Here is a 14046-nt window from a genome sequence, read left to right as displayed (position 1 = left end):
AAATCAACATGACCTGCTCCTAGACAACACCGCCATCTTGCGAGCACTCTGGGTGTGGCAGATCATCAGTCACGTGACACTCCATCATGGACTGCAGGATGACCAGACGTTCCCCTTTTCCCGGGACACTCCCGGTGTTTGGTGTCCTGTACCCGGGAATATCCCGGTTTTACAGCACGTTCAAAACACCGTACACCGCAAAAAGCCCGAACATTAACAGAGTAATGGCGCAGTGATGGTGTCGCCAGCAGAGGGCGCCGAGAGCTCTTACTCTGTGCTCAAGATCAGCACAAATAATAAGCCTATTATGGATAATGGAGATCCATTTCCAAAAGCACAAACATTCAATTTGATTTGAGTTAAAGTTATAATTACTGTATACAGTAGGCCTATATTCACAGTGAAAATAAAAATGAGTAATTAAATGACTAAGGAGGGGAGGAGTGAAAACAGTGCAGGCAAGACGGACAGGTCTCTCTTCTCTCGGTGGATCTGACACTGAGATCAAAGGCGGATATCGCGGGATTCACGCTCGTGCACGGTGTTGCTAATAAACTGGGTGTAATTTATGTTCTGTTGCTTTTATATGAAAATAAATATAATGAACAAGACACCCAAAGTTGTTATTTATCCATTCCAAATACGTGTTTATCAATCATTTTTACTTTAATACAGACATATTTTATATATTTTTTAATATAAAATGACATCACATAACCCATAAAGAGATTACACAGTCAGAAAGTTTGGGAATATTTGCTCATAATGTACACATAACCCTTACTTTTCAGGCTAGACGAGCCACTGCGCATGTGCTGTCCTAAGCGCGAGTCTGGTTCCTATGGGAACCGGAGCTTCTAACAGATGATGCGGTGACGGTGACGCGATGACATGATTGTTTTATATCAAAAGTAAGAGCAGGTTCTGTCTGTCCGTCGGTGTCAGTCAGGTTTGTCGGGTGTTTCTCTGCGTGATGAAATGGATGTGTGTGAAAAGTGTCAGTTCCGTGAGTCTCACACTAAATGCGTGAGAGTTGGCAGCCCTTAATGTACACAATTAGACACAGTAACATTTAAACAGAAGGCAAATCCTAAATATAGGCAGATCTGAGAACAGAAGAACATATACTGGCGTCTCGAAATGGCAGTTTCAGCTTATTCACGGCGTTGTTAAACCTGTGAGGGCGAATGTGAGTGATCTCATTATATCAGCTGCTCGTGTTGCCTTGTAAACACAGGGAATCATGTGACGCGCTGAGTCAGAGTCATGTGACCGAGCCACGCCCTCCTCGCGCCGGAGTGACGACATTCCCCGCGCTCGGACTCTTCAGGAGGCTTCGAGAAGAAAGAAAAGAAAAGGGAGTCTTCGAGAAAGAGAAAAAAAGAAAAGGGAGGTTTCGAGAAATAGAAATAGAAAAAAGGGAGGCTTCTAGAATAAAGAGTGTGTGGGGAATGTTGTGAATAATGTAGGGCGGGAGCACGAGCTCGAGTCATGTCTACACTGAAAGTTACATCTAGCTGCAATTGAGGCCATCTATTCAAAGATAAAGTTGAAACACATGGATGTTTATATTTTATTTATTAATAAGAAACGTTACCAGTCTTTACACACACACACACACACACACACAACTGACTTGTCTCGCTCTGCTTTACAGAGGAATTTGAATTTGTCTCATATTTGATGAAGTTTACATCCTTGATCATTATTTTCCTGTTTGTTTCTGTGAAGCTGCTTTGAAACTTATACATCTCTACAGAAATAAAGGTGGCTTGACATTTATAGTATTGTAGTGTATATAAGTCACCTTTATGGACTACTTGCACTACTTCCGCCTGCTAGAGAGTCCACATCGGCAGCTTCCGGTTAGCCTTCAGCGCTCACACACACATGAGAACGCAGATTATCACTGTTTTGTGGCTGCCAATTGATTAAAACCATGATAATGATATTTGTATTAATAGGGCTTGGGCGTCGTGACGTCATTACTTGGCGTGGCCGCCATGTTGACAGCTTCCCGAATGTAAACATACAGCAAGTCGAACGAGGAGAAGCCGGGATACGTTACCGGGATAAGTTATATAGGGAAACCAGGGACCGGTATGTGGACAAAATCGGCGCTTTTAACGGTTTGGATCCATATGAAATTTCCAACAGAGTCGGCAAACAGTGGGAACACAGTAATCCGGACAAAGGTAACTTTAAGATGCGCTCCACCTAGCTGCTAGTTTAGTAACAGTTAGTGCTAACAGCCATTCACACATGTACTTTTAACTATGTGTTTCAAAACTGTAGTTAGTAACGTTAGCTGTCAACCCTCCCGTTTTTTACGGGTTTCTCACGTATTTGTTAACCACATTAACGTTAGCCCTTCCATCGGACCTGTCAGTCTCTGTACTGTTGTCCTGTTGCTACCCCCTTGTCCTAAGCATCGTTTTGCTTTCTAAATTAAGTTTTGCTTAAAACAGCTACTAACTACACTTTTGAAACACATAGTTAAAAGTACGTTACATGTGTGAATGGTTGTTAGCACTAACTGTTACTAAACTAGCAGCTAGGTGGAGCGCAGTTTACCTTTGTCCGGATTAAGTTACTGTGCTCCCACTGTTTGTTGGATATTTCATATGGATCCAAACCGTTAAAAGTGCCGATTTTGTCCACATACCAGTCCCTGGCTTCCCTATTTAACGTATCCCGGTAAATTCCACATCCTTTTAGGGATTTTAACATCTTTTTTCTTTTCTTTCTCCCAACTCTGCTGCTTCTCCTAGTTCGACTTGCTGTATGTTTACATTCGCGAAGCTGTCAACATGGCCGCCATGTCCCAGAATGCAACGCGGCGCCCAAGCCCTATTATCTTGAGCCTGCTAAAATGTTCATATGAATATATTTCCTATATGCTCGTCTTCATTAACAGTGTTTTTCTCTTTCTGACATTTTACCTCTTGGGTTTACACTTGTGTGCGCTGGTGTTTATTCCAGTCTTTTAAAATAGTTGATGAATGAATGCTTGCGAGGAGCCTGTAACGATGCTAGGCTAGGCTAGGCTAGGCTAGTTAATCAGTAACGCACAGTGTAGAGGGGAACAGTCAACTACTTTGAATATTATAGCATGTTGGGCATAAACATGTAAATAGTGAAAAGATTGACATTGAAAATTGACAGAATGATTAAAATATTTTATCCAAATAAATAAATGTTGGTGGTTTGATGTCATTCCTCTGTTCTCACACACTTCAGTGTTGCACTAGTTTAGACTATAGACTGGTTTAGACGAACACTAACACCCGCTAAACATCAGAATATCACTTCTCCTGTCAATAAAAGTTGCCACATTTTTAATCTTATTGCGGACATTCATTTTAGGTGGCAACTCATTCACCACAGTACATTGAAAGTAAACAAACAAAAAAAAATCTGTATGTAGGATATACAAATCAACAAATATAATATTTTTTATTGATGATATATATATATCGGGGTGTTTCCTCTCCCGAGGAGGCAGTAATGGATGAGAAAATAATTATTAGGCTACAAAATGTGGGTTATTGAGAATGAATGGGGGAAAGTCACGTGACAGGAGGCAATCCATTGCGCTGTGATTGGATATGATTGGTTCGTGCGTATTCGCGAATCGGCCTGAATGAACAACATTATGGTGTTAATTTGAAGACTGATTAAAAAGTAAACAACTCAGATACTTGGGTATCACCGCTTTCACGTCCAAATCAAACTTGAAATGTCCTAAACCTCGAGGACTGGGTTATTAGTGGTCAGTCAGCTTGGGGAACATCTTTAATGTGTCTGTGATCAGTTACCGAGCTTAATATGATCCGAAAGTTCACAAATAAATATATATTTTGTTACTGCCTTTAGTTATTATTTTTGGAATTGATGTAAAAATGCTTAAAAACTAAATTGATGAGATTTATACCTGATTTTAATAAATGGAACATTAATTATATAATTAATGTAAAAATAAAAATTAGAATTGTATTAGAATTTAGATAGATAAACCAATAGAATTTGGTTTCTCTTTTTTGATGTAATGTTTATTTAGTCAGGAAAATGACAACATTAAGTGTAACTGGGACATGAATGTACATTTGATTACATATAGCCTATATAAACATTTTACAAACTGAGGACTTGCCTCCTCATTTCAGAACACCGCTGATCTTCAAATAGGCCTACTTAATACTTGATGAATTCTCAAGCGTAGTGGTTTACTGAATGTGTGTTGATGGAGGCATTCATGATGACACTGCACTTTATTCACTGTAGCAGAAATACATGAGCTCGATGATGGATAGACAGAGTCCATGCTGACAGCACACTGACACAGCAGTCTCACACGTGTGGGGACACTAACATTACATCACAAATATACGCCTATCAATATTTAAATACATGAATATTAACATGTGGAAAAACCGTGTTTAGCTATATTATTATACAGCTGTGGAGAGAGAGTGTGTGTGAGGCATTCCCTGTCTCAAAACGACCGAGATATAAATGTAGCTACCATTTTTAAAAAGTGAATAGCCTACTACGTGAACTGTATGCTTATTAATATCTCATGAGCATGATGCTGTATTGTTTGGCCGTGATGCAGTGTGTGATTCAGAGGGAATTTCCCCGCACATATTGCCGTGTCACTCCTCATCAGCCCACTGTGTTTACTAATGCGACTCGACTCACATGATCAGAGTCAACATGAACTCTGTCCCCGAGACGCGCGAGGCCACGCCTCCAGACTTGCGCTCGCGTCTACGATTGGTTGAGCGCGCGCATCATCTGCATATGACGTCGAAGGATTATATACAGAACTGAGGGCTGAGGAAGGAACGCATTCACACGCACGCTCACGCACTCAGCGCCGACGCTCGCGCTCTAGAAGAGGATTTTCTGCTGCGCAACACGTCTAAAGGTCCGTTTGAACACGATATTCTCGCTAAAATGTCGATGACAGTGAAAGCTTACCTGCTCGGGAAGGACGACTGCAACAAGGAGATCCGTCGCTTCGCCGTGGATCAGGACGTCTCAACAAGTTTTGACTATTTGAACAGAAAAGTGCTCGATGTTTTTGTCGGTCTCGGGACTGCGCCCTTTCAAATGCACTATAAAGGTACGTCAGATTGTTTTAAGGATGTATGGTACGTGTATGTAAACATACAATTATTGTCGTGTGTAAATTTTAACAGCTAAACATTATGTTTTAACTTAACTACACGAAGTCTAAATGAGATTTCATAAAGTGACAATACTGTCAACATATAACTGTCACTTTTAGGAAAATTAATCTCTTCAAAATAAAATATATTAGTTTTCTTTTTTAAATGGTACTATATTGTTAAATATAGTTTTGTGTGTGTGTATTGACACCCTAATACAAAGTTTTGTGAGCATAATAAATGCTATTAAATGACAAGTAATGTGAACGGATTGTTATGGACCGACCGTGAAATGTAAACATGATCATCATAATGGTGAGTGTGTGAACTCCTGCTGTGTGCAGATGAGGACGGTGACCTGATCGCCTTCTCCTCTGATGACGAGCTGATGATGGGGCTGGCTCTGGTGAAGGAGGACACCTTCCGGCTCTTCATCAAGCGTAAGTCACATTCACTTACAAGATACTTCTCATTATTGGAGCATATTATATATCTATTCACATATATTTTAGTGGCGTTTGGTCCACATTTAAATATTGCTCAACTTCAAGAACTTATGACACATCATCATCATTATCTGTTGGTCATGAGTTTAGACACAAGACTGACAGTACTTCATGTTTTTTCAAAAATAAAATGTAAAAAACAACTGATGTTGTCAGAGGTAGTCAGCAAAGCCTCGCCTCGTGTCTATGATGTGCTTATCTCATTTTACGGCTCTATTAAGCTACTCATAAATGCAGTTTAAACACACCATGGCTTCACTACAATTTCCAATACACAGTTACACTCTTCTATTATTAACATTGAAAATATTAAAAACAATGACTAGGTAGTGTAACTAAAAAAAAAAGTAATAAAACCTAAGCCAGATCTGAATGCACAGAGCTATTTTGTGGTCAACACATTTTGAAGTATCACTGAGACCCATTAAACCTTTATGACTGTCCAAAATCACATACTTTCTGAGGAGGAACTTGTTTTTAATAAGAGATAACTTCATAAGGCTGCCCACGACTAAAGATGTGTCTAGTCGTACATTAGCAGTGGCACATTTAATTGAATTACTTCACTTCTGATAGTTTATTGATGTTTTCTGAGTGAGTGTGGCTGTAAAGATGAAGTTGATGACACCGACTCGTCATCAGAAATGCACATTAAGTTAAACATCATCCAGTAAACGCGATACTAATCTAGCTTGCCCACTCTGGATATGCGTTTAACAATAGTGCGCATTATATAGGATAACATTAATGTTTGAGCGAGCGATCATGCAAAGTGACTAGTGTTAAGCTACTTCAAATCACGAGCCGTGTTTTGCGCTCCTACAGTAGACGTGTAATCTGGACACACTGCATTCGTGTTGTCACTGAGCCTGCCGGTGTCAGATGTCACTCTGTTGTATGAATGCTTTGAATCCTGACGTACAACTCTTTACACCCGTATGTCAAAGTCAGTAGATGTTATTGAAGTCGGTGATTTATGAAAGGCTTGGTTAGTTGCACAGGTGTGCACAGGTGTATTCAAGGAAAACACTTTCTTTTTACCTGATGGTTGCACTACCTGGCTGTTTTAGGATTTAATGTTTTTGTTAAAGTCCCCCTGTAGTCAGTCATTTTATCCCTTAAAACTCATCTTTGATCACCAAAATTACATATTTAAACGGTTTTTCCTTTAAAAAATGTCTTCACGCCTTTAAATATCTTGAATGTAACTCGACACCCTTGCCTCATTTAGTATGCGCGGTTCTATGAATATGCAAATGAGCCCCGCCTCCACTCACTCACTCAGCTCAGAGATCCACTCGCTCAACTTACTGAGTTTATAACTTACTATATTGCTAAAAGTACCTGATTTTTCTTATTAACAGAAAAATATACTGGTATAACCTGGCTTTACTTGAGACTCCTGCTAGTTCGCTGTTAATGATATGCGATGATATACATTATTCAAACACACACAACATGTTAAATTATCAAAATACCATGAAAAATAGACAAAAAACAACAATAAGAGAGCATAAGTGATGGATCAGTGGTTTGGATGAGGGTTAGTTACATGTAATTATGCATAATTGACTGTTATTACTACGGTAAGTACATGTAAGATGTGTAACAAGGACACAAGTGTTGCCAACTGTGAGCTCGACCAGTCCGTCACAGCCCTGTCATGTTCCTCCCCTCCTCAGAAAGAAAAGAGCACCGACGTGACTCTTCTCCTCACGGCTTCCCTGGGTTCTCGTTCCCCGGGCCTCACGGAGCGGCCCACTTTACCCCCCCTCACCCGGGCCCGCCGCCCCACCACCCCCCGCTGGTGCACCCCGGGGTGACCTGCGACGGCTGCGAGGGCCCGGTGCCGGGGACCCGCTTCAAGTGCACGGTGTGCCCGGACTACGACCTGTGCTCGTCCTGCCAGGGCCGGGGCCTCCACAAGGAGCACGCGCTGCTGCCCATCCTCCACCCCATGAGCAACATGTTCGAGGTGACGCTCTCTCTGCCCACTGCACTGTCCACCAGAGGAAAACTACAGCGCTGAATAACACATGTGTTGGACACAGCGCGAGCTGATGCGGGATCCTCAAAACACGAGAGCGCTTTATTTACGGCTTCCAGCGTAGCGCTCCTGTCAGACGCTTTAACGGATGCGTGTGCTGTTTAAAGGGATAGTTCACTTTGAAATTAATTTTTGGTGTGTTTTAGCTTACCTCAAGGGCATCCGAGATGTAGGTGTCTTTGTTTCCGCAGTAGTTTTGATATTTTTAGGTCAAACCGTTCTTGTCTGTCAGTCATATAATGCAGGTCTATGGTCACCACCTCAAAGAGCAGCACAGAGAAGTCCAAATTAAACATGATTTAATGACTCGTAAATGTAAGTACACATTGATGGCCTAAGACACGAAACGAGCGGTTTGTGTGAGAAAACGAACAGTATTTATATCGTTTTTACCTCTTGTAAACACAGCCACGTCCAAGTGATCTGAGGGCGCCGGCGCTTCGTTCTGCGCCAGCGCCGGAAAGTGCCGGAAGTGATCTCTTCCAAAAAAATTCAACGTTGTCTGTTGATATATCGAAATCGTCTTCCATTGCGATTTCCTGTATATCTAAATATGTTTAGATCTTCACAGTGAAAGGTAACACTTCCGAAATCTCTGTGTAAACAATGAGTGATGTACACGCGCGAGAGATCACTTCCAGACCGAAGCGCCGGCGCCCTCAGATCACTTGGACGTGGCTGTGGTTACAAGAGGTAAAACCGATATAAATACTGTTCGTTTTCTCACACAAACCGCTCGTTTCGTGTCTTAGGCCATCAATGTGTACTTACATTTACGAGTCATTAAATCATGTTTAATTTGGACTTCTCTGTGCTGCTCTTTGAGGTGGTGACCATAGACCTGCATTATATCACTGACAGACAAGAACGGTTTGACCAAAAAATATCAAAACTACTGCGGAAACAAAGACATCATTGGATGCCCTTGAGGTAAGCTAAAACATAAGAAAAATAAATTTTTAAAGTGAACTATCCCTTTAATGCGTGATATGTTTCAAAACGTACATTTTTCGGTTGTATCGTTACCTGTAAGTGTTACAAATCCACACATTTAGTCTGATCGTCTGCGCTAAACTTCAGACTTCACTGAATGAGCGCCGGCGCATTACAGTTAATATGCAGCGCAAAAATATTCATTTTGCTGAAATATCTGTTGTTGGGCATTAAATTTAGGTTTAAAAATCAACATTTAAGTATTTGTAATTGAAGTATTTTATGATAGTGGTTATGAGAGTGAATGTGTGTGTTCCTGCAGAACATTCCTCTTATCGGCTAACACTGAGTTTGTTTTTATTTATTATCTTCATTATTAATGTAGGGATTTAAACTGTCCTTATAGCTCTTTTGCACATAGCACAGATATAGATACAGTATATTCACTGTTTTCATAGCATTAGGTTGGCACATTAGTTTGAAGGACAGCTTTGGCCAGGACATGGAATAGTGTGTTTTGTCCAAAAAACAAGAAAAAGAAAAACCGGGGCTTTTTAATCCGATTAATCGAAGAAATAATCGTCCAACTAATCGAGTATCAAAATAATCGTTAGTCACAGCTCTATTTTAATGCATACATTTTGTTTTTGAAATAATAATGTGAGCGTTGATTGACCGAGAGCTTTTGTGTGCAGTGGTTTCCTCGTGGGAAGTTATGGCGTAAGATGAGACACTGCATGTGGGCGAATAGCCAGGCTCATGCTAATGCTAATGCTAATGCTCAAGCTCAGGCCCAGCAGAACCCGTCCGGAGACCCGCAGAACCAGGACGCTCCGGCAAACACTGACGGTGAGATGCCTTCTCTGTGTCCGTCCACAGGCGGCGGATGAGCTGGACACGAGACAGGGCAGATCCCAGTGATGTCACTTCCTGTGATCTCAGCATCATTACTCCAGTCTGCAGAGTCACATGATCCTTCAGAAATCACTCTAATATGAGGATCTGATGCTCAAGAAACACTTATGATGTTGAAACCCATACTAGAACCCTAACCTAGAAGCTTGTGTAACATTATAAATGTCTTAACTGTAACTTTTGATCAATTTAATTAATCCTTTATGAATAAAAATATATATTTTTTTTATTTACCCCCCTGTTACTGTTGTAACATTAAACAGTAGTGTTTAATGTTACAAAAGCTTCTATTTCAGAAAAATGCTGGATATTTTTTTATGCAGCTGTGTTCAACACTGATAATAATCATAAATGTTTCTTGAGCATCAGATCCTCATATTAGAGTGATTTCTGAAGGATCATGTGACACTGAAGACTGGAGTAATGATGCTGAAAATTCAGCTTTGATCACAGGAATATTTTAAAATATATTAAAATAGAAAACGGTTATTTTAAATTGTCATAATATTTAACAATATTATTTTACTTAAATTTTTTTTTGTATTTTAATCAAATAAATGCAGCCTTGCAGCCTCGTGAGCAGAAGAGACTCTTTTAAAAACATAAAAAATCTAACCGATCGCAATCTTTTGAACTGCAGTGCATGTATATGTTTATGAATTATGAGCTGAAATATTGCTACTCTGCGGTGGACCAACAGGCCCTCTGTCCTCCTCAGGCGCGGCGTCCTCTTCCCAGGCCAACATGCAGTACCTGAAGAACATCGGGGAGGAAGTGGCGGCGCTGCTGAGTCCTCTCGGTCAGTCCCTGCACTTAGCTTAACACCATCCGGACGCTTCTGTGCTAGGCATGCTGGGTAATGATGCTCTCGTCTGCAGGGATAGATGTGGACATCGACGTCGAGCACGAGGGCAAGCGGGCCACGGTGAACACCTCGACCCCCCCGGCCTCCAGCGGCCCGTCCAGCGCTCGCAGCGACAGCGGGTGTGTGGGGCTCCTGTCCCGGGGCTCGGGGCCCGGCAGCCAGAGCACTGAGGAGAGCCTCAGCGAGGGGGCCAAGGTAACACACACACACACACACACACACACACACACACAGAGCTGGAGGGCCTCCTGTCCCGGGGCTCGGGGCCCGGCAGCCAGAGCACTGAGGAGAGCCTCAGCGAGGGGGCCAAGGTAACACACACACACACACACACACACACACACACAGAGCTGGAGGGCCTCCTGTCCCGGGGCTCGGGGCCCGGCAGCCAGAGCACTGAGGAGAGCCTCAGCGAGGGGGCCAAGGTAACACACACACACACACACACACACACACACACACACACACACACACACACACACACACACACACACTCACACAGACACACACACACACAGAGCTGGAGGGCCTCCTGTCCCGGGGCTCGGGGCCCGGCAGCCAGAGCACTGAGGAGAGCCTCAGCGAGGGGGCCAAGGTAACACACACACACACACACACACACACACACACACACACACACACACACACACACACACACTCACACAGACACACACACACACAGAGCTGGAGGGCCTCCTGTCCCGGGGCTCAGGGCCCGGCAGCCTAACATGAACTAACAATGAGCAATACATTAGTTACAGTATTTATTGTGCTCCTGAAGGGCCAGAAGGAGCCGGGCAGTGACGAGGAGTGGACTCACCTGAGCTCTAAAGAGGTGGACCCGTCCACAGGAGAGCTGCAGTCCCTCAGGGTGGAGGAGGACGGGCCGGGCCAGGCGGCGCCGCTGAACTCCAGCTCCAGAACCACAGCGGGACCCACGGGCCTGCGCGAGGCGGCGCTGTACCCACACCTGCCTCAAGGTGACACTACAACCCATCACACACACCTCTGTCCAGCTCATGAAGGCCAATCAGAGCCGTCTCAGCAGAAACAACCAGTTATAGATGCAATAATTCATATCAGGCAGAAAGCTTCAGCATTTATAACCAAGAATATGCGTTAGATGACAGTGATGGGGAACCACTCTTTGCCCGCTGACTCCGTGATATAATAATGAATAACCGTTCTGTTTTCCATGTAAACTCTCACTGTGGAAACCGTATGAGCTGTACGCCACACACACACACACACACACACGAGATCTGACTCATACACACACACCAGCCATGTGTACGCACGTTAGAGACACTAGAGCTTGGAGACACGGATGGAGATCTGAGGAACTGATGAAGGAGAACCACTGTAATATTCGTCATGAGTCATAATCATAAATACTGTGCACGCTCACAATATTAGTAGTGTATGCGCTGCTGTTGAACACTTCTGTGTTTAATGTTTGCTGAGCGCATGATAACAGCAGAACTCATGATCCGAGGAAATATTTACACGCTAATAATGATCAATAATGCACAATAAGGGTGTGTGAGTCTTCTAGCTGACGAGTGTGTGAGTCTTCTAGCTGACGAGTGTGTGAGTCTTCTAGCTGACGAGTGTGTGAGTCTTCTAGCTGACGAGTGTGTGAGTCTTCTAGCTGACGAGTGTGTGAGTCTTCTAGCTGACGAGTGTGTGAGTCTTCTAGCTGACGAGTGTGTGTGAGTCTTCTAGCTGACGAGTGTGTGAGTCTTCTAGCTGACGAGTGTGTGAGTCTTCTAGCTGACGAGTGTGTGAGTCTTCTAGCTGACGAGTGTGTGAGTCTTCTAGCTGACGAGTGTGTGAGTCTTCTAGCTGACGAGTGTGTGAGTCTTCTAGCTGACGAGTGTGTGAGTCTTCTAGCTGACGGGTGTGTGAGTCTTCTAGCTGACGAGTGTGTGAGTCTTCTAGCTGACGAGTGTGTGAGTCTTCTAGCTGACGAGTGTGTGAGTCTTCTAGCTGACGAGTGTGTGAGTCTTCTAGCTGACGAGTGTGTGTGAGTCTTCTAGCTGACGAGTGTGTGAGTCTTCTAGCTGACGAGTGTGTGAGTCTTCTAGCTGACGAGTGTGTGAGTCTTCTAGCTGACGAGTGTGTGAGTCTTCTAGCTGACGAGTGTGTGAGTCTTCTAGCTGACGAGTGTGTGAGTCTTCTAGCTGACGAGTGTGTGTGAGTCTTCTAGCTGACGAGTGTGTGTGAGTCTTCTAGCTGACGAGTGTGTGAGTCTTCTAGCTGACGAGTGTGTGAGTCTTCTAGCTGACGAGTGTGTGAGTCTTCTAGCTGACGAGTGTGTGAGTCTTCTAGCTGACGAGTGTGTGTGAGTCTTCTAGCTGACGAGTGTGTGAGTCTTCTAGCTGACGGGTGTGTGAGTCTTCTAGCTGACGAGTGTGTGAGTCTTCTAGCTGACGAGTGTGTGTGAGTCTTCTAGCTGACGAGTGTGTGAGTCTTCTAGCTGACGAGTGTGTGTGAGTCTTCTAGCTGACGAGTGTGTGTGAGTCTTCTAGCTGACGAGTGTGTGAGTCTTCTAGCTGACGAGTGTGTGAGTCTTCTAGCTGACGAGTGTGTGAGTCTTCTAGCTGACGAGTGTGTGAGTCTTCTAGCTGACGAGTGTGTGAGTCTTCTAGCTGACGAGTGTGTGAGTCTTCTAGCTGACGAGTGTGTGAGTCTTCTAGCTGACGAGTGTGTGTGAGTCTTCTAGCTGACGAGTGTGTGAGTCTTCTAGCTGACGGGTGTGTGAGTCTTCTAGCTGACGAGTGTGTGAGTCTTCTAGCTGACGAGTGTGTGAGTCTTCTAGCTGACGAGTGTGTGAGTCTTCTAGCTGACGAGTGTGTGTGAGTCTTCTAGCTGACGAGTGTGTGAGTCTTCTAGCTGACGGGTGTGTGAGTCTTCTAGCTGACGAGTGTGTGAGTCTTCTAGCTGACGAGTGTGTGAGTCTTCTAGCTGACGAGTGTGTGTGAGTCTTCTAGCTGACGAGTGTGTGTGAGTCTTCTAGCTGACGAGTGTGTGAGTCTTCTAGCTGACGAGTGTGTGAGTCTTCTAGCTGACGAGTGTGTGAGTCTTCTAGCTGACGAGTGTGTGAGTCTTCTAGCTGACGGGTGTGTGAGTCTTCTAGCTGACGAGTGTGTGAGTCTTCTAGCTGACGAGTGTGTGAGTCTTCTAGCTGACGAGTGTGTGAGTCTTCTAGCTGACGAGTGTGTGAGTCTTCTAGCTGACGAGTGTGTGTCCCCCAGATGCGGACCCCCGGCTGGTGGAGTCACTCTCTCAGATGCTGTCGATGGGCTTCTCTGACGAGGGCGGATGGCTGACGCGACTCCTGCACGCCAAGGGCTTCGACATCGGCTCCGCTCTCGACACCATCCAGTACTGCAAGAGCCCTCGCAAGTAGAGGAGCAGGACACACACCCCGCGCAGGACACACACCCCGCGCAGGACACACACCCCCGCACCACAGTCTTTACATACTTTTATATACGCAAACGTTTGCCGTAAATGTTAAGGTAACACTTTACAATGAGGTTTCAGTTGTTAACATTAGTTTATGCATTAACGAACATAAACTAACCATGAGAAATAGTGCAT

The 14046-nt window shown here is 43.9% G+C and overlaps 1 protein-coding gene across 1 annotated transcript; it reads left to right on the top strand.

Moving 5' to 3' along the window:
• The first annotated feature begins 4833 nt into the window (after positions 1 to 4833).
• Positions 4834 to 13897, top strand: sqstm1 (sequestosome 1). Its single transcript, XM_056241523.1, has 8 exons — positions 4834 to 5128; positions 5519 to 5614; positions 7363 to 7655; positions 9356 to 9509; positions 10294 to 10374; positions 10454 to 10635; positions 11222 to 11420; positions 13698 to 13897. The coding sequence occupies exons 1-8, from the start codon at positions 4960 to 4962 to the stop codon at positions 13850 to 13852; spliced, it is 1329 nt and encodes a 442-aa protein (XP_056097498.1). The 5' UTR covers positions 4834 to 4959; the 3' UTR covers positions 13853 to 13897.
• Positions 13898 to 14046: the final 149 nt, after the last annotated feature.

This window comes from Rhinichthys klamathensis, unplaced genomic scaffold (assembly GCF_029890125.1).
Source record: "Rhinichthys klamathensis goyatoka isolate OS25496 unplaced genomic scaffold, OSU_Roscu_1.1 h1tg000652l_1, whole genome shotgun sequence".
NCBI classification, from domain to species: domain Eukaryota; kingdom Metazoa; phylum Chordata; class Actinopteri; order Cypriniformes; family Leuciscidae; genus Rhinichthys; species Rhinichthys klamathensis.
This window is presented reverse-complemented; position numbering and strand designations above follow the sequence as displayed.

Excerpts from the sequence above, each read along its gene's own strand:
- sqstm1 (XM_056241523.1), top strand. The coding sequence starts at position 4,960 with ATGTCGATGACAGTGAAAGCTTACCTGCTCGGGAAGGACGACTGCAAC. Across the intron at positions 5,129-5,518 it reads CTTTCAAATGCACTATAAAG|ATGAGGACGGTGACCTGATC; the intron begins GTACGTCAGATT and ends TGCTGTGTGCAG. Across the intron at positions 10,636-11,221 it reads GCCTCAGCGAGGGGGCCAAG|GGCCAGAAGGAGCCGGGCAG; the intron begins GTAACACACACA and ends GTGCTCCTGAAG.